The following is a 19978-nucleotide window of genomic DNA, read 5'->3' as shown; positions in this document are numbered from 1 at the left end:
ATAAAGATGATGCTTATAAGAAAAATAATTAGTTTCATTTTAGGCGCTATTCCATGTTTCCTTTGAAAGAACCAATCACCGAAAGCTAAAACTTAGTGGTTGAAAAGTTATAGAGAATTTTCTTATAACGATGATTCTTATAAGAAAAATAATTACTTTCATTTAAGGCGCTATTCCATTTTTGCTTTGAAAGAAAACCAATCACCGAAAGCTAAAAATTGTTGTTATAAGATATTACTTCTTGTATTTGATAGGAATTAGGTAAAATACCTTAAGTCGAAAAAAAGGTAAAAGTAATGGTAAAAGCTATCAAGGGGGTACCATTGATTTTAAAGATCGTGTTTTACATATCTGCGCAAAAATTTAATTACATATCTGCGCAGCTCGAAATTACATAGTTGCGCAAAATAATTACATATTTGCGCAAAAATTACATATCTGCGCACAACAAGGGCTCTGACCATAGTCCAAAAATTGGTTTTGGTATTTGAACATAAAAGTTATATTAAAGGTTCCTTAACACTTCTAACAAAGAATTGCCTTTATTAATTGCTTTTTAATCGAATCCCTTAAGAGTAATTAAGAATCTAATTGCAAAAATGACGTTATGAACTTTAAAAAGATGTTAATAATATGTTGCATCACCCTCTTTTACAAAAAGTGCTTAGTTTTAATGGGTAATTAACTTTTTTGTTTCAAAATTTCTTTACACTGTCCGCAAAGAATTGAACTATTTTAAATTTTGTGGAAAATTTTTCTAAAAAGATGTGTCAAAAGTTATGACTGTTTTTTTTAAGCAAAATCCAAATGAAAAATTGATGAAAAACCACTATTTTGAAGATTTCGAGACAAAGAAGCAATTACAAAAATTTTCCACAAAATTTTTTATTCTTCGGTAAAAGATACACCATCTACCGCAAAAATTTTTTCAAAATGTTTTTTCTTCGCCGAAACTAAGCTCTTCAAAGATGAAAATACTCTTCCTCGCAAAAGTCTTCATTTTCTTCTTCATCAAATTTTTTCAATGCAATTTTTGAATTTTCAGATTCAGGAATAGTTTGTCTAACAGAAAATGTATAACATGCCATAGTTTTGTTGGTTACATCAGTCAGAAAACACATTTTAAACACGGCAATTATGAAAAATTCACTATGGCCAGAGCCCTTAAGGACGAGAAAGAATTATGAAGTGATATTTTGAAATGGTGGAAAATATTCTAGTGTTTTATAAAGTCTGAAAGATTTAAGATTACTGCGCCACATATTTCTCAAGTGCTTACTTTCATTTTCCCAACGAAGTTCTAACATACGAGAATTATCTTATAAGAACACGAGGCTAGAAGCGCGAAGCGCGCGAAATTTTTCACGGTATTTGTAACGTCATTGGTTGATTGAAAAATGAAGCAATTCCATTGGTCAAAATTGACGTAACGTTTGTAAAAAGTTGAACTTCCTTCAACTTTTTTTTTGTTCGCGCGAAACTTTTTTATGACGTTATCTTTTCTTCAGGCAAAAACGGTTAAGAAAAATCTTTCGCGCGCTTCGCACGAAAGTGGACATCGGGCTTAAGAACAAGGTTAATTTAGATTTTAAAACTGCTACGAATATGTGGATTTTAGGTTATGACTCAAAGTTAAAAAATGAAAACGTCAGGAAGTCCTCGTGGAAAAATGAAGAAAAGCACTTGGGAATAAAAATAAGTTTAAGAAACATCGCACAGGCAAATTTGTTGAATTCTTTTCCAGAGTTCATTTACAAGAACATGCAAAAACACATAAGCAGATTCAAGAGATTAGAAAGGTAATGCAAAAGTAAAACTAGCCTCTAACATCAAGTCATATTGTGAACATTAAATCAATTCCTGAGGAATTCGAGAAAAGGAGCGGAGACTGGCCGTGCGTGTTTCATAAACACAAGAATATACATACTCCGAAAATACTACTCTAGTTGTATACAAAAATCTTATATTCAAACTATTTACTTTAAAACAGTAATTTCAATTAAAACCATCGTTGGATTGAAAACTACCTACGAACAGTGCGATAGTGTTTCTTCGGTCTCGTAAAATTTTCCGTATTACCTTCAATGTCTAATCGACCGGGTGAATCCGGATTATACGAAGCAGCCGCTGGTAATGGCGGCTTAGGAGGTGGAGGGTCAAGCTTAGAGCGTTTAGAGTCATTTCGATTCTCCCGGTGACTATTGTGTCGCTCATCAGTGCTTTTTCTGTCCTTATGATCTCTCCCTCGCGGTTCACGGCGATCGTCCTTTAGATCACGTTTTGAAGAATTTTTATCGGTACGTTCTCTCTCGTTATGTTTATAAGACATTCTACTTATTGCAAGTTCTCTGTCTTCCGTTATAGACTCGTGGCGTCGAGGGGCCGAGCGATCATGGCCGATACCACCACGCCCGTTTACTTCTGTTTCGCGACTTCTTCTACGTTCTGTATCTCGGGGGCGAGACGTGGTTGTATCGTGTCGTTTTCGCGAAGAGTCGTTATTCGTTTCCGTTGTAGAACGACGACGATCGTCGGAATGTGGTCGTTTTTCATCGCGGATTGTTAAGTATCCAACCTCTTCTCTGCTGAAAAGCAAAAGGATGGCAAATATGACATAAAAATTTCAAATGATAAAAAGTTGTAAGCCATTGATTACTAAGATGTTCAGGCCATACGAAATAAGAATTTTTACTTTTGTTTTCATACAAAAGTGAACATTTCAAAACGAGGAAAGTTCGGGAAACAATTAGATCACGATTTTATCAACAAGTTCAATAAGTTATCATCTCTTCCCTGGACCATGTGAGTAATCTGTAGGCCTCATAAAAACTTTTTCGGATTATTTCTTTTAGTTAAGATGAATCAACCGAGTCATGGAGCAAGGGATGCGAGAATGAGTGTGAGAAGTGTCGTACTACCTTTCGTTGAGCGATCGTTGCTGTTTTAGAGGAGGCAAAGTTTGTTTATTGTTGCTTTGTCTGTATTCCCTAAAAAAAAGTAGGAAAGTGTAACAGAGTAACATAATATTTTTTTCTATTTTAGTTTAGCAAACAGCTCAGTGAGGTCAGTAATGAAGGAAGGGTATAATTGGAAAACCAAGGGGTAAACAAAGCTCGTTTATCAAAGACGTTTGTAGAATTTGGCCATTCACAAACTTACTTTTGGCGACGATCATCAACACTTGCCGGGTGATACTGGTCACGATCGTCAACTGTCGTTGCGCGAGTTCCATCTGTCGTGGTACGCTCTCCTTGGTCTGCAATCTTCAGAAGCCGGTGTCCAATACTGGCAATATCTCCTGAAGCCTAGATAGAAAGAAATCGTCACTATAGTATGAATATATTAACCCTTTTTAAGGGGAGGGGGGTTAATCTTTAATGGGATTGTTTTTTATAAATTTCTTCAATTTGAGAGTGATCCAAATCAAAGACAGAATTTGATAAGATTTTCCAACAGAAAGGTGTAATCTAAAATCCACTATCCCAGTTCATTAGTAAAGAATGTTAACCAGTAATGATTGCAAAAAAAAAAAAAAAAAAAAAAAAAAAAACAGTCACAAAAAATGCAACGAGGTTGGCAAGAACAGCTATTGGATGAGACTAAATTACTTAAAGGACTTGCAGAATCTACTTGATGAAATCTGTAAAGCTTATAATGTATAACAATGTGAACATAATGGGATTCTTACCGAAGATGGTGGTGGCGATGGTCGAGAATGTGTTGCATGATGCAAGTCATTTTTGTGAACTTTCTCATCCGTTGCTTGCTGCTCAGCACGTTCAAGTGCGTTCTGCTGAGGATCAAATTGGTTCTCCGATGTGGAGCCTTTCCAGAATGTATCTCTCTTCAATACACTGTGTCGGATCTCGTTCGCAATTGCAATACCTTGAGAAAAAAAGCATCAAAAAAGTAAGTAAATCAACATGAAACCAAGTTTAGTGAGGTGCAAAACACAAACATTTCAATAGTAGTGAACTGGTATACCTTAGGGGTTTCTACCTTTCCATCGTTGCAATAAATTAAAAATAAACCTTTTCAAAATCAACACGAGGGGGGATGGAAAAACAACAATTCGAAAAAAGACATACCGTCGGGTGAAATGATAGCTTCATCCACAGTGCGAAATGAGGTCGTCGAGACAGATGATGGACTTTCTTGTTGTTGATGATAAAGATCACTTCTCAATGGTCGAGGTTTGAACGAAGTGGACGTTTTGATGGTGTTGGTTGAACTTGGTTTAGCTTCATTTGTTGTTGACGTCTCATTTCCTTTTGGATGTTTTGACGATGATTGTGACGTCGTGTCAAGTTTTGTGCGACTGACTTGTTTATTAGCGTCATCTTCAGAAAGTTGCTTTTTGATTGTTGAAGAAGGCTTTACTTGAGGTTCTTCTGAAAGTTTCGTTTTTCGTTCTTCTTCATTTTTATTGGAGGATGTCCGGCTCTTTGTCGATTTGGTTTCATTAGCCGAACCTTCACGACTTCTTGATTTGGACTTCGGCGCGTCTTCCTTGCGTGTTTTCGTTGTTGTGGATTCTTTCTTCCGTTGTCTATCGTTGTGTTGAGTAGACGTCTTGTTTTCGTTGTGATGACGTCTTTCTGTTGTATCACGTCTTTCTGTTGTATCACGTCTGTCGTCAGTACGTCTTAACGTGTGTTTGTCGTAAGCGTCGTCGCGTTTTTTGTCACGCCTACTACCAAGTCGGCGGTCGTCTTCTCTATGTCTTCTGCTGTCGTCGCGACTTCGTCTTCGTTCCTGTTTGTCGTCTCGTCTACGCTCTCTACGATCAATATCCCGTCTATCATTTCTTGACAACGTCGTCCTATCGGTCTTCTTATGGTCATCTCTTTCACCATCCTTCTTTTGACGTTTCCAATTCTCTTCTTCGGCCGCGCTATCATCTAAATCGTAATCTAAATCATCGACGACGTCTTCCGTTACATCAAAGACGTTCTCCTTCTTCTCGACGTCTTTATCATTGAGTTCCAACGTAGGTTCAGGCGAATCTTTCTTCTGCGAAACACCCGTATGAAAACCATGTTCATCGTACGGTTCTTCTGAACTGTAATCCAATTCCAAATCATCACCCTCGCTAGTACTTTCCTTTGAACTCTGTTTTGCATCTTCCTCTTTCGCCTTTTCCGCCTGCGGTGTTGTTTCCACGACAGGTGTTTTTGATTGAGAAACGGTAGGTTTTGCAGCGACGGACGTCGTTGTAGTAGCAGATGCAACAACGGGTAAACTTTCTTTGATCTCTTCCATTATCTCCTTCCTCATTTTCTCTTTCAGCTTCGCAAATTCCTTATTCGAAATTACTTTCCCCTTTTCCGTTTTCCTTTTGTTCTTCCGTTTCCGTTTGATGGATTTCTTGTCTTTCCTTCGTTTCTTCTTTTTACTTTTCTTTCTTCGCTTCTCATATTCGGAATCACTCGAACTCTCTTCATCCTCGCTCTCTTCGTCACTTGATGACTCGTCTGTAGAATCACTTTTCCGTCGTTTCCGTTGCTTCTTCTTTCGTTCGCGTTTGGAAGACTTTTTCTTGGTGTGCGCTGTAGAAGAATCACTGGAATTGCTGCTTTCTCCGTCATCTTCTTGTTCCGATTCTTCCGTTCCTTCCTCCTTTTCTTTTTCGCTGTTCTGTATTTCGTTCGAAGTGGAATCTTTCACAACTTTCGTTTCTTGGTCACCTTCTTTCGTGGATGACTTTCTAGAAGATGGTTGACTGATAATTTCTTCACAGAATGGTGGCTCTGGTTCTGGTTGCGTAGGTGTTGGCAATTTAGGCGAAGGGCTTTCAATGACAATCACATTTTCCTTTGCTGGCTTTTCTTTTTTATTAGAAGGCGAAACGACTGTTTCTTCAATGTTGATACTTGGAGTCATGTTGAGAAATTTGGTTGAAGGTGTAGGCTTCCATTGCGACGAATGGCTGGAAGATTCATCGAGTGAGCTTGAATTGTCGAGCTCTCTTCCATGAAGTACAAGGTTAATTGACGCACTTTCGATCGATCCACTCGTTTCGTTTTCAGAAGTTTGATGAATTTCTTTTTGCTGCCTGGCTTCTGATACTACATTGGCCGGTTTGCTTCCTTTTGACGGTTGCTGTCGCTCTTCTTGACTTAGCTGGCTACCGTCGTCCGATCGATCTGCTTGTCTTTTTGGCTCTCGCCTACGACCATCGCTTGATCGCCGTCGATCGTTTAATCGCTCACTTTCGTATCTTGGGGCTCGCCTATCGTCACGATAGGGGAAATCACGATGATTACCACGCCCCCTTCCACGACCACGACCACGCAGCCGTTCATGACCACCTCTAAAACGCGATTCACGATCCAACGATCTTCTCCGATCATGGTCACGTCGTAAGGGGCGATCGGATTCTCTAGAGCTTCTACGATCTTGAGGTGCTCCTGGGCCACGCCTGTTATTACGTTCCAGCGATCTTGAACGATTTCGTCTTGGCTGTGGTGGCTGGTCAATTGGTTTAATTTCTTGAACCTCTTGATCGGCTCTATCTAGGGACTTGTCCAAACGACTGAATACGCTATCAGGTTTGGTTGGTAACGGTTGCTGCTGTTGTGGGCCTTCGGGGGAAAAATCTGTTGTGATGGTTTGCGTTTCGTGGCTTTCTTCTTCCTCTGTGGCAACAACGTACATGGAACGTTCCCCCGACTGCGATGCAAAGTTGATTTGTATGGTTTCTTTAGATTCTTCTCTGTTTTGTTGTGATTCTTTGCTTTTGGCCAAGTTGTCGATGTCATTTCGCAGATCATGGTGTGCAGTATTGTTGCTTGTGGCAGCCATCTCTGCCAGCCTCACTTTTCTGGCCTCGTTAAATGACGAAGGTCGACGTTGGTGACTGTGCGAGCCTCTTCTGTTGGAAGGATTGTTGTGAGCGGAACGCGTGGAAGAGATCTACCAAGTGAAATAAATATTTGGAATCATGCAAAATTAAGAAGATAAAGAACTTTTTGAAGAATTTGTGCTTTGTGATTTTCTTCTTATCCTTCTTTGCCCATCCACCATACTTTATTGTTGGTGAGAATTATATTGCTTGCCAACCAGACTTCTTTTCTGAAGAGGATCTTGTACAAATGCTGTTGAATATTTTCAGTGTCTCTTGACTCTTTGTTGTTTCTTTGAATTTGCCAGCCAGCACCATCGTACTCAGTTTGCTTATTGCACGAGCATCCAAAATAATCGTTTACAATTGGCTCATGCTTTGTATTGTCACTTTTAGTCTCTGGTTGATGTTGTGTGACTCATTCAGTGTTTCTTTCAATAGAAGTTCAACTTTCAAGCGCACCACCTAAAATGTAGCGAAAAGTTGGTTTTAACAACACTTAATACGCATCAGTTTGTCTCAGGACCCCGTTGGATTTTTTCTAATTATTTGGACAATCGTGGATTTTCGACTACGTTTTACTGACCACCCTGGATTTTCCATCTTATCTTACTGACCACTCTTCATTTTTACACTTGAAATACCAGACCATCCTGGACTTCAACCCTCCTCAATATAGAAGGTAGAGACTATTTCTGGAATAGCCCATTTTACAAGAATTTCTCAGAACAATGATATATAAAAAAGTTACACCTTGTTGGAAAAAATGCCTACTGCAGAATATTCAATTTTGTTGATATTTCCAACTGGCTCGAAAGAGGTTTATGAAGAGAAAGGGATTCATAATTCGTTCCTTTATTGAAGGTGCAAAATCGCAGAAGAAGATAAATTTGGAATTAAAACTACCTACCTATATAAATATAAAAAAGGTCCCCTCAATTGTGAGAGAGAAATCAAAAAAAGGAAAAATGGAAATTTTTAGGGAGAATAGGCAACCCAATAGAGTCTTTACCATTATAGATAAAATCAGGTAAGAATCTCCTTAAAATTAAGTTAAGTTTCTCAACAGAATTAACCTAATGCACAATGTTAGTTATTGGTTTCTTCAAGAGCCAAGGTAAAAGTGTTAATAAATAATAAAGAAAATCAAAAGAATAATAATACCGGGTGCACCAAAAAAAAGTATACAACTTTGTCGAGATATTGTGAGCTTTAGGATTTAAATTTTTTGTTCATTCTTTTTATATTGTATAGAGGATGCTCTAACTTGAATTTTGAGCTATCATACATTAAATTTGAAAAAGTAGTTCGAAAGTTATTTCCAAAAAACTGACTTTTTTTCCATGTCAAAATTTCAAAAAATCATTAAAAACAGCGAGCAAACTTTTCTCTTGACACTTACCTTCTTTACACATAAAAATACCAAAAAATGCAACTGTGTTCATCAAAACTCGTTATGGAATTTAAGAATATGGTAAAACAAGCTATTCCCACATCTGTATACTTTTTTTTGGTGCACCCGGTATAATAAAACTTTTGTTTACAAACCTTTCCGAACCAATTGAATCAGTCTTTGTAGGTGGTTGTTGGTTAAACAAAGATGATGTTTTGTCACTTTGATATCTTCATCAATTTGTCATCAGTAGCTGTTAATTACTCTTTAACTTCCTTCCTTGCGTGTTGAATTTTGTCCAATCGTTTTGCAGACTTGCATCTTCTTCTCTCTTAAACATTTTCAAACTTCCTTCCTTTGAAAGGAAAATGGTCATCCTACAATGTTGATTGTGTATTGATGATGTCTTCGGGTAATTGAGGTTTTTTCAATCATTTCACCACAACTTTGTGTTTTCCCTCATGAGAACTTCTAGACTCCTTCGTTTAAATTTCTGTTCATTTTCAATGACTTCTTTGCTATTTGCTTTCATCATCTTTTACATCTGGTCAATGTTTTGGTCACATAATATTCAACAGCACTTCATTCAGATACTTCTATCAACAGCTTGTTGCTCGTATCGAAAAATTGAGTTGTCTAGATCTAAGCAATACAACACATCAAAGTATGGGAGAAGGGAAGGAGGGAATAATGGTTGAAACTCAAACTGTAAACTTGTAAGACTTATAAAATCCTTCTAAGGTCGTAAGCAAGACCAGCGAATCTTTTTTTCATACCAGTAACCATTTTCAAAGTCGAAACAAAAGCTTTTAGCTTGAAAAAAGTTGCAAAAATCAATTTTTAGAAAAATCTCAAGTCATCTAATAACATTTTTGAATTGGAAAAAAGAAAGAAGTAAAGATGCTAAAGAATACAGATTCGGGATATAGGAAAGAAGAAAGAGACAATTAAAAATATACCTCAACCGAATTGTAGTCATTCTAAAATAAAGAAAAAAAAATACAAAATTAACTTAAAAATAATACTCATATTAATAACCTTGTTTAAAAAATGTTTTTATAAGTAGTAAGTCTGTTGTGTAGTAAGCATTGAATGACTGTGTCATTCCTTTCACTCCATTCAGTTTCATCCAAAAGTCAGTTTATTTCAAAATATGATGTCGCCTTGATATAATGGTATTTTCAACATAATTGCACTTCGATTTCACTTAAAAAAAGAGTCTGAATTTGATTAAAAAGATATCATCAATATTCATCTCGATTGTCTCCTTTGCTTTGGACTTGTCCACGAATTAATAAACGTCTCAGAAGTATAACCATCTCAAGAGTGTAAATGTCTTTGGAGTAAGCATAACAGTCTGTTATTTTACCTTATCATTCACTTGTAAATCATCTCGTCCAGGATCATATGAGTTCCTTTTCAATTTGACAGGTCTTGAAGATTTCCCTTCTTTTTTGTTTCCAGCTGGCATGTTAACTGTCAGATTTTTTTCGTTTGCATTAAATTTCCTCTTCTTTGGCAAACTAAAAATAAACAAAAGAGAAGAGCATAAATCATTATGCAGAATGTTGATGAACCAATCCAAATTAGCTATATTTAAATAAACAGTATATGAACGAACTATTTAGTAGGGTTCAATTTAATATCCAGGTATGCTCATAAGAGTTATCAGCTGATTTCTTTCCCAGATGATTTGAATAAAATGTTTTCATCTGGTTCAAAATTTAGGTGATTTTCAAGGTTTTCTTTAGTAAATGTTATTTCTATTCATACCAGAAGTTTTACAGGGCATTCTTTTGCTTGCGAGTCAAGTAAATAAAGCGCTTTCGCAGCGCATCTATCTTTGATACACATTTTAGTTGTAAGCTAGTGTGGCTAGCTGTACGAGGTCCAACTGGGTCCAGCATTATTTCTGGGAACTAGGCTATCTGCACCGGTAGATCTTTTTCATCGGAGGTTGCTTTCATTCAAATTAGTATTTAAAGGTTTGCATGGGTCAAATCTTTTCACTTATCAGTTTTCACTGATAAAAATTAAGCCCTAAGAAGTATCTATATCAGGCTATCCTATGAAGTCATTAAGTAATGTTTTCACTGCTGGAGCCAAAATGGTATCACGCAAAAGGTCCAAAATTAATCTATTGAAAGACCATGAACACCCAAGGTATGTATGGATGGCCTGATCATACGCCATATATATTTTTGCATCATTTTCGGGTCAAAATAACAAAACATTCTCTAAGCCTGAACAAAACCTGAAATCAGATCATCAATGTTTTCTGCACAAACGTGTGAAAACAAACGATCTTGAATATCCAATTTTGTTTTCGAAAGGACCAAAACCCATTTTGATCGGGCGTGAGTGGTGAAAAAAATAGCTGGGAAAAACAAATTACAGACTCAAATCCTGTGTCTTATTGGACTAGAGAAAGCATAAGTGAAATTGCGCGATCTGATTGAATTAAAAAAATACTGTGTGAACTGCAACCGGAAATAATTCTCATTCCAAAACAAGATGGCGACAAAGAAATCAGGTTTTTTTGCTTTGGACAAAAGGTTGCAGATTCTGGTTGATTTTGGGGTTTTCTCTTATCTTCTCTCATTTACTTTAATTATTAAAAGCTTCTTCAACCTTTAGGGAAGGTGAGTCTATAAAAGTTATTTATTTTTTGTTGCAAAAATGGGTTTAAAAAAGCATTTTTTGTGCTCAAGGTTTGATTTTCTTGACAAATTGTTGTCTTCAATCTTAAATAGATGAAATAGTATTTCACTAATGGTTATGATTTTTTACAGAACATAGTATAGTAAAACTATTTAGGAGTTTGAACTTTTTTACAGAATTTCAAAAAGTCTGATAGTTCTGGAGATATATTCAAAGGTTTTGACATTAGTGTGGTTGTGTTACAAAAATACAGGCTGTTTGTAGGAAAAAAATAAGATCTAGCTGAAACGTTCTCCAGACCTTCTCTATAGGATGGTTATACCTCAGGAGAAAATCCCCTAAAATCCCACTGGTGGAACATTCCTTTTTTGGGCAATTTCTATTTTCCCCAGGCAAAATCCTAAGGGCGAAATTTTTTGAAAATTTCAAAATTATTTCCAGACAATATCATGTATACCATTCGAAAGCTCTCGAAAAACTATATAGAAGACTTTTAAGGGGTTATAGCCGATTTCCTTACCTAACTCGAGATATTTCATGCGCAAGTTCCATTTTTGCCACATTTTGGTCTAAAATTGACCATAAATAGCATCTGCTGCGTGAATTAGCTTGAGTTAGGTAATGAAATCGGCTATGCCCGTTGAAAAGTCTTCTATATAGTTTTTTGAGAGCTTTCGAATGGTATACTTGATAATGTCTGAAAATGAGTTTGAAATTTTCAAAAAATTTCGCCCTTAGGGTTTTGCCTGGGAGAAAAAGAAAAATGTCCCAAAAAAGGGACACACAACTCACACACGAAAACCACTTTTGTTTTCTCCAATCAGAATGCGTGATACGAGTTACTTGAGGAAACCCAGGGTGAAGGCCTACAAAACCTACAAAATGGAGGGGAAATAAGGGTGTCAATCTTATGGTTGGCGCTTCTTTTTGTGCTTTGGTTTTAGGTCAGCGTTTTTGTTTTTTTGATAGTGATTGTAATCAATTGGTTATTAAAGTTATCCAAAGTAATCAATAACAATCAAGAAAGTAATCAATAACAATCAAAGTACTTAAACAGTTATCAAGTCTTGGAAGGGTTGCTATGAAAGTGATTGAATACTCACATTTTTTTTGAAATTTTGATACCTGAAATTTAACTTGATAATGATGATAAGTGGTCGTTCAATTACTTCGATCATTATCAATTACTTTGATAATTGAATTTATTGATTAGTACCGTCTGGATGTAAGTTTCTTCAGTCTGTTTGCAACGCCTCAGTCAGTTAGTCACACTAGCGTCCCACCGGAATATGTATTAAAGATTAATGCTGCGAAAGCGCTATTCCTTTACTTGACTCGCAGGCAAAAAAATCCGCAGCAAAACTTCTAAAGGGATTCATGAAAAAATAACCCGGCGCTTTTTAATGAAATTAACATTTTGGAAAACTATGAGAAATTACCTAAAATTTGAGCCATAAATGAAAAAGTTTGAGGCAAGCCAACCTTGAAAACTAATTTGAAGATCAAGTTCTCAAAAAAATAAAATCTACGGGGGAGACGGAACCAATCTAGATCCGGCACTGCCAGATAGGCTATTTCCCGGAAATTTTACCGGACCTCTAACACTGACCCGTTTACATGTGCGGAATTATTTTTACTTTAGCGTATAAACAAGGCCTTAAAAATCGAAGCACTGTCTCGGGAATTGAATGACAAAATTTGGTTGGTTGATATTCTGGCTGCTGCACGTTTGCAATCGATCATTTTGTCTCATTTATATTTTCAAGTTTTAATCAATTGTCTTGGGAACTTGAACTTGATTCAGGTAACTCATCCTTGTTGTTGCAAGTACATCCTGTATATATAGATGACTGATGTTGTTTTTTCTGAAAGCTTTAAATTCCTAGTGTGACTAACTGTCAGTTAACGCCCTTTAACCGCTGTCTCACAGACCGATTTCAAGAAAACCCAAAATTTTTTACAACTGATAGACTCAATTTTTAGACCAAACACGAGGACCTAAAGTGAAGATATTTGTGATTGCCGCCTGCTGAGTAAACACAAAATTTTCCGTATCTGTACCTTTAGTAACAAATCCTTAGTAAGTCGGTGTTATTCCAGGAAAAATAGCAGAACAATATCTTGACAAGAATCTTAGTATAGAAATTGGAATCTTATCAGTTACATCAAAATGCCTCGAAAATGTCAATATGAAAATTACGTAATCAGAGAACGTATGTCTAGGGATTTATGTTAGGAACAGATCATGCTGATTACCCTCTTAAAATGTGCCATAGGTTATAAAAACTTGAAAAAACATCAATTTTTAGGGAAGGAACCATTTTTGGTTTCCCTACCCGGGTATTTAGGGTCCACCGACTGCTCAAAGGGGCCGCCCTAGGAGTGATTTTTTTCTTTGTCAAAAGATGGTCATGTGACCCCTCATTGTAAAGAGAATTTCATGCAGCTTCCAAAAAAGCTCACAAGTAGTGACTAAAAATGAGGTTATAAAAAGTTATGCCTGGTAGAAAATGATCATTTTGTGATTTTCCCCTCTAAAAACGCATGTTGAGTATATTAAGGTTTTACAATCATTTCCCTATCCAAATCGTTATACTTTGATCAATACTTCAGGGGGGGGTCAAGCAGTCAGTACAAGACATCATGCTGGTTAGTACCGTGGTGGTATACCTACAAAATTTTCAAAAATCAGTTAGTACTTGATGGTACTAAGTGACTGCTAGGGTGGTGTCAAGTAAAAAATCTAGGAAAACAGTTAGTACAAATGAATACTAAGTGCTACTTTTTTACCTTTTCTAGAAAAATATTAAAAATAAATACTAAAAGCAATCAGGGAAATCCCCCTCCATAAGAGAAATCAAAGAACCTAAGACATTTAAGTCTTCCCCTTTGGAGTTTGTTTGGTATTACCCTTTAGTTAAACACTATATCAGGGGAATTCCCAAACTATAGATTGATAAATAAAAGAAAAAAGTTAGATCGATTTTGAAATACACGGGTTTCGAATTAAATCTGGCGCGAGAGAAAAAATCAAGTAAATAAAAGGAGCGATAAGGGGAAATGCCTTATAAAAGGTTGATAGATTTCCTTTCTTCTCTTTTGAAAGCCAGGTGTTCATTCAAAAGATGTTTTTCTATTTTAAATTCAATAAAAGAAATATGATTAAACGATTGACTTTTTATTTTAATGTTTTTTGTTTTCATAATGACCCATAAAGTCTGTCAAAATGGAAAAATGAGCTAAAATTGCTTGATACACGGCCAATTTTCGTTCTGTTTACTTGATATTTTTCGTGCAAATTTACATGGGATCAAAGCTAAAGCTAAGAAAAAATTTAATTCGAAACCCGTGTATTGTAAAAGTTCGTAATCTTGTTCTTTATAAATCATGAAAAAGTATTTTTTTCTGTCTTGATTGAAATTGAACGCTACATATTATGTTTATGTTTTTGGTTTACGGTGTTTCATTATTGTATCAATTGAGAAGTACTTCGTTATTTGAAACTCTTGTACATATATCGCTGTACAGCGTTGTGTTAAAATAAAATTTTTGATTAATTTTAATTCATCATACCAAATCAATAACTGTTTCAAAACAATGGTTTGACAAAAAGTAAATATCACACTCTCGTTTGATAGGTTTTAAGGGGTGGTCCTTAGTGAATTTCCTTTGAAATCACTTAGTATGTTTCATACTAACTGTCAAAGGGTGGTGGTGTGGCCTCTTTCCTCCAAAGAATCACTTAGTAGGCATGATGTCTTGTACTAACTGCTTGACCCCCCCCCTGAATACTTTCAAAAAATCATACAGAGTTGAGTAAATCAGACTTTTTGTCATAGGATAGCAGTATTTTTCAAGAGCTCAGTAAGTACATGTATGAAGAAAATGGTACTCAATAAAAACATGACATTCTTGGGCAAACAAATCCAAATCACTTTAAAAAGTTTATAAAACCCTCCAAAGAAGTCAAGGTAATTAAACTTGAATAGGCTGATAAAGTCAAGGAGCAGAAAACTGAAGCCTTTACTGAAAAAGAAAAGGCAAGTTTCAGTGAAGAGTCAAAAAAGTACTCATTATTGGAGACTTATCTCAGGCCAATATAACTCAGAAGAAGAAATTACTTAAGAAGTACAACAAACTTGGATGATAAACTTAAGAACAAAATGATGTATGATGAAGTGAAATATGCCAAAATTACATGAATGTCTCTCAAGCGAACAGCTGCAGTCTTTCGTTTGAGAAAAGATTATCGCAACCTCTCCACAGAAGAGTATGTTGAAAACTTGAGCTCTTACCTCAGTATTGCACGTTGTTGCTCTTAGACAACTATTGGAGATCTTAGAAATGTTATACATGGAATTGTGGGTAAGAGGGATGATAGTAAATCACTAACACTGGAACTCACTCTCCTTTACAAGGTCAAGGGGATGAAACAATACAGTCAAAAAACTTGTGATATTGGGGAGCAGTAAAGTCCAAAGACTTGTGATATTGGGGAGCATGTTATTGCCTTTTGGCATGAGGGTATTGGTAATGAGACAAAATGACATTTAGGAGTAGTAGAAAAGGTTCAACCAGTAACAGTTTCATACATGACACAAACTGATTAAAGCAGACACAACTGGACATTCCTTGAAAAAGTTGAAATAATTATGACATCTGTCGACCAAGTAATTGCAACTAAAATCAAAGTCCAATATCTTGGAACTGAGAGGATAAGATGTTGTCAAAAATATTTCAATCTCAATTTATTAGGTTTAAAATCTAATAGCAAAGGAAGTACCCTTCAAACTCTGTAAAATATCTTTTGGATAGTATAAGGTTTGAGAGGTTGACGGACTTCGACTGTTCTCGATTAGAGCAACGAAATTTCTTATTTGTCAAAAAGCTCCTTTATCCTTGGTTTTATAGTTTTTAAATTTTTAAAATGATCCTGTAGATTCAAAATTTATGGTATCAGTAGAAAATAAGCACTTATGTTTATTTCATGTAGGTCTTCCAAAAAATATAATGAAAGTATGAATTAATTGCAAAAGTATGAATTTTTTAAGACATTACATGATTACACTAAAAAAGCCTCTTTCAAGAGCAATATAATGTACTCTACAACCTTATCACTTCATTTTTGATGCATAGTCATGATGTTTTTCTTAATCTACATTAAATTACCTTTCAAATGAGGGGTAACTTGATAGGTCTTTTTTTAGGCAACCTAACAGTGAGATTCCGAGGTGGGCGTGACCTTAAAGGCCCCGGTAGGGAAGTCAAAAAAGGTTTCTACCGAATTTGTTCTACTTTTTCTAAAATTATACATGTTTTGGCACATTTTGAAGGGGTAATCAGTTTATGATTCCAAAAATCCATTTTTAACATAGATCCCTAGTATGTCTTGCTCATTATAAAAAGGCCGAGACAAACTTTCAATAATAGGATTGTAACATCGAGTTAAGTCTCTTTTGTTAAGTCACCAGGGGGTAAATAAAACAGACCTTGATACATTTATCGTTCGTTTCAACTTGACGATTCGTTTAAAACTCAGCCTCCTAAATATTTGGGGTAGGTAAAATATGTACAAAGAAATCCATACTTTTCCAACCCGGCAAATCTTTAAAAAAGAAGCGAACAATAAAATATAATTACCCTTTCCAAATAAACCTCTTCGGTGGCGAGCGTAGTCTACTCTGACGTAATTGTAAAATTTATGTGATGGGAGTTTGACATAGTAATGTAATGTTGTTTGGGGAATTATGAAGTTCTCTGGAATTTCGATTGCATTTATTCAGGTTGATTTTTTATGACTTCTAATGGTACTTTTTCTAACGAGTTTGATTACTCTGTTCTCACACTTATGTCTTTTTTTTCGCGTCCTTTTCCGTGATTACTTTTATCTATATTTTTAAAGACAGGTAAGAAGGCATATTGATGTAACTGTCCGCTCACAGCTCTACTCTACCATTTTTGTTTTGATTTAACTTTGTATTTTAATGACCAGCCAGGTCTTTCATTTGAGGGCTATGCATAGACCTTTTCGCCTTTCCATCTGCCATATTGAATTGTATGCAAAAATTATGGTGGCCGAATTGCCGTGGTGAAATTCCCTTAGAAAGTATGCAAAACATATGCAAAAAGAAAGTATGAATTAAAAACTTACATGCATAATTGGCATTATATTAAAGTGTAATCTTGTAGAAGAAAGATTAAATTTGCTTACAAAGGTAAAAAACAATCCTTATTCGGCTGACGGCAAATTATTCTCCTGGGAATAGAGCCGCCAAATGATCAAATCAAAACATTGAGAAAGTGTGACGTCATAATTACTGCTTTCAGTTTGCGTGTTTGAAAGTTTGATGTGTGTACTCTGTCTTCATGGAATTTTTTTATGGCATGAAAACAGAATATGCAATGTCTTTAAGAACAAATTCCTAAAAGGCTTTTGTTGTTCTGTAAATATTTCCTTTTGGATTAAGAAATTCCATCTTTCATTGTTATAATGATTATAATATTTATTTATAAGATGCTTTGTTGTCTTTTTAATCTTTATGTAAACTTGCATTTGTTTTGCATACATTCCAACTAAATCCAACCACGGCATTTTCGTTCCTGTATTTTTGCATACAATTCAAGATGGCGGACGGAAAGGCGAAAAGGTCTATGTTAGCCTCCACTGATGCAAGTTACCCTATCTCACGGTACAAAAAATGACGGTGTTAAAAAAAACAGTAGTTTTTTTTCGGACATGCTGCTTCCGTGCAAACTTAGATCTTTCGGATTTACTTGTTTCTTTTTTAGCATTTTTTTTACAGAGTATAAACAGCAAATAGGTCAAGGAGGATAATATCTAAAATAAATTCTTAAGAGGTTTGGTCACAAACTAGACTGGTCACAAATTGGGCAGGGGATTCTAAAATGTTGAAAGTGAAAGTAGTGTAGTGTTCGTTACGTTGTTGTGTCATTAAAAGAGAAGAAAAGAAATTTATATGGTTGAAAAAGTGAAAGATAAACCAATATACCTGCTTTTTATCTCCAAGCTTATTTTCTTGTTTTCAGTCAAGCTCACAGCCTCAACTCCAGCGTTTATATTACATAAATTCAAGCTTGAGTTTCTTCGATTTCGCTTTGGTCGCGGTGATATATGTTGTCGAAAAAGCGCAATCAATTCAATTTTACTTTTGTTTTCATCCTTCTTAATAATTGACCTATTAATTAAATGTATCATTAAAGTTTCTACAGACAAATTCTCTGGAAAAAGTAGTTCCTGGGCAGTTAACTTTGAGACTTTGTTTTGACTTTTTTCAACCAGAGACCAGCCGTGACCACTCGCATTTTCGACCTCCATTTTTCCCGAGCCTTGCTAAACTCGTAGTTGACAATAATACAAAAATATTTTTCATTGGTAAATGTTGAGGTCAAAATGAATTTAGCTTGATCGGCCAGCTTGCTCTCAATTGCCAACTTTACTCGAGCAGGAAGGTAAAAACCGGCAAATCAATTATGATAGGCTGGTTTCCATTTACAATATTGTAAGACTGACAATTTTGTGAACTTTGAGACTTCTTTCCGAATTTTTTGTTCGATTTTATCCTTTTCAAAAGAAATCTAACTATTGGTACTTTAAAATTTCAATCAAAAATGAAAACATTTGGAGAAAAAATACACATGACTTTTGTTCAACATTCCATAGTATATCTTGGCCTTTAAGTACGCAGCATAGTGCCCTTGCTACATCTCGAAAAGAAAGTATTATGATGTTGCTAATAGCAATGTTGCTGCGGCTGGCCGCCATTTTGTTCTAAAATTTAGTCGTGATTTGCTTCTTGGACCGTCAGGTGTCAGGACGTGACAGGCAGTCAATTTTTTGATGGAAACTTTTACAATTTGGCATTTGTATATTTTACATATTGAACTAATTTATGAAATTAGATTTAGCTGAGGAAGAAGCTCAGTCTTCAAAATTATGATTGACTAAAGCTGCATATTGCAGGATGTCCTCATATTGCGGCAAGCTTTTTTCTTAGTGGCTGGTCAGTCATCCTTGCAATTGGAATTGCATCATGATGGTAGTCTAATCGACATCGGGATACAGAAGGTTTTTTCATACTCCCATATCCGGAAGCTTTTTTACAGAAGATATTGCAGTATTTTCGTTTAATTCTGGAAGCTTTTGTTTGTGAGAGTTAGGCTGCTGATGGAAATTAATGATATGTTTACGCCGTACTGTACTGTGTAATGTTAATGACGATTTTCAGAATTCGAAGCAGCCAAGTTTTCATTATTCATTATTCATTATTTTCCCATAAACATTTATTTTTACCAGATTTTTCGTTTTTCCTTCTATATAGATACACAATCTCCTCTTGTGTCTCCGGAACTCTCGTGTTTTTATTGATTCTTTTGGTTCCCGTTTGTACGAGCTTAAAGAGATAAATCTTCTTCTTCCCGCTAGAGAATTATATAATGTTATCTCCATGTGGATCCACAATATGACAAAATTAAATTCACACGGTAAAGACTACTTGAGGGCCGTTCGGGTTGTTAACAATCTAAAAAAGCCGCGGGCCGTTTGTTTTGATATCAACTTCGAAATTTTTTGTTCTCTGCTCATGAAGTGGGAGGAAAAATAATGACAACTTTTCGAGAAAATACCAAATAATGACAACTTGATGCGGCAGGTTTTTGAACAGGCGGGCGGCTTACGGTAGTCATAACATTAAATTCCATCGGCCTTACCGCAAGTTGTTTGGTCTAATATCGACATCCCTCGTCTAATTCCGACACCCTTCTTTAGAGAAAGGAAAAATATGAAATGAAAGCTTGAATCACTGATTGGAAAAGGATTATTCCTCTCTGACCAGTAAGCAAAGAAAAAAAGTTTCAACCTTTCTATAAATTTCAGCTCTAGAAAAGGGTGTCGGAATTAGAGGAGGGGTGTCGACATTAGACCAAGTTACGGTAATTATAGGCCCGTTTCATGTGACGTCACATGTTTACATCAGCTCGTTGCGACCCGCAAAACGGCCCGACTTTCAGAGGCAAAAAAGACAACAACATTAGCTGGAGGCACGTAGTTTATGTCAATTTTC

At 35.8% G+C, this 19978-nt stretch overlaps 1 protein-coding gene across 4 annotated transcripts; it reads right to left on the bottom strand.

The window, feature by feature from the left end:
- Positions 1-1829: 1829 nt before the first annotated feature.
- Positions 1830-18247, bottom strand: LOC136807750 (uncharacterized). 4 transcript variants are annotated; one of them, XM_067064366.1, is made up of 9 exons: positions 17909-18096; positions 9607-9760; positions 9197-9217; positions 8393-8879; positions 4089-7309; positions 3689-3885; positions 3160-3305; positions 2919-2987; positions 1830-2585 (listed from the first exon to the last, which is right to left on the bottom strand). In XM_067064366.1, exons 5-9 carry the CDS (start codon positions 6802-6804, stop codon positions 2024-2026), a joined length of 3690 nt encoding a protein of 1229 aa, XP_066920467.1. In that variant the 5' UTR covers positions 6805-7309; positions 8393-8879; positions 9197-9217; positions 9607-9760; positions 17909-18096; the 3' UTR covers positions 1830-2023. The 4 variants fall into 4 exon arrangements, with proteins under 4 accessions (XP_066920467.1, XP_066920465.1, XP_066920466.1 ...); XM_067064364.1 differs by lacking the exon at positions 8393-8879 and having other exon boundaries at positions 4089-6915; positions 17909-18247; XM_067064365.1 differs by lacking the exon at positions 8393-8879 and having other exon boundaries at positions 1830-2582; positions 4089-6915; positions 17909-18247.
- Between the last annotated feature and the right edge of the window lie 1731 nt (positions 18248-19978).

This window comes from Clytia hemisphaerica, unplaced genomic scaffold, assembly GCF_902728285.1.
Source record: "Clytia hemisphaerica strain Z4C2 unplaced genomic scaffold, Clytia hemisphaerica genome assembly, whole genome shotgun sequence".
Taxonomy (NCBI): domain Eukaryota; kingdom Metazoa; phylum Cnidaria; class Hydrozoa; order Leptothecata; family Clytiidae; genus Clytia; species Clytia hemisphaerica.
The sequence above is the reverse complement of the archived record's forward strand: the minus strand, read 5'-3'. Positions and strand labels throughout refer to the sequence as shown.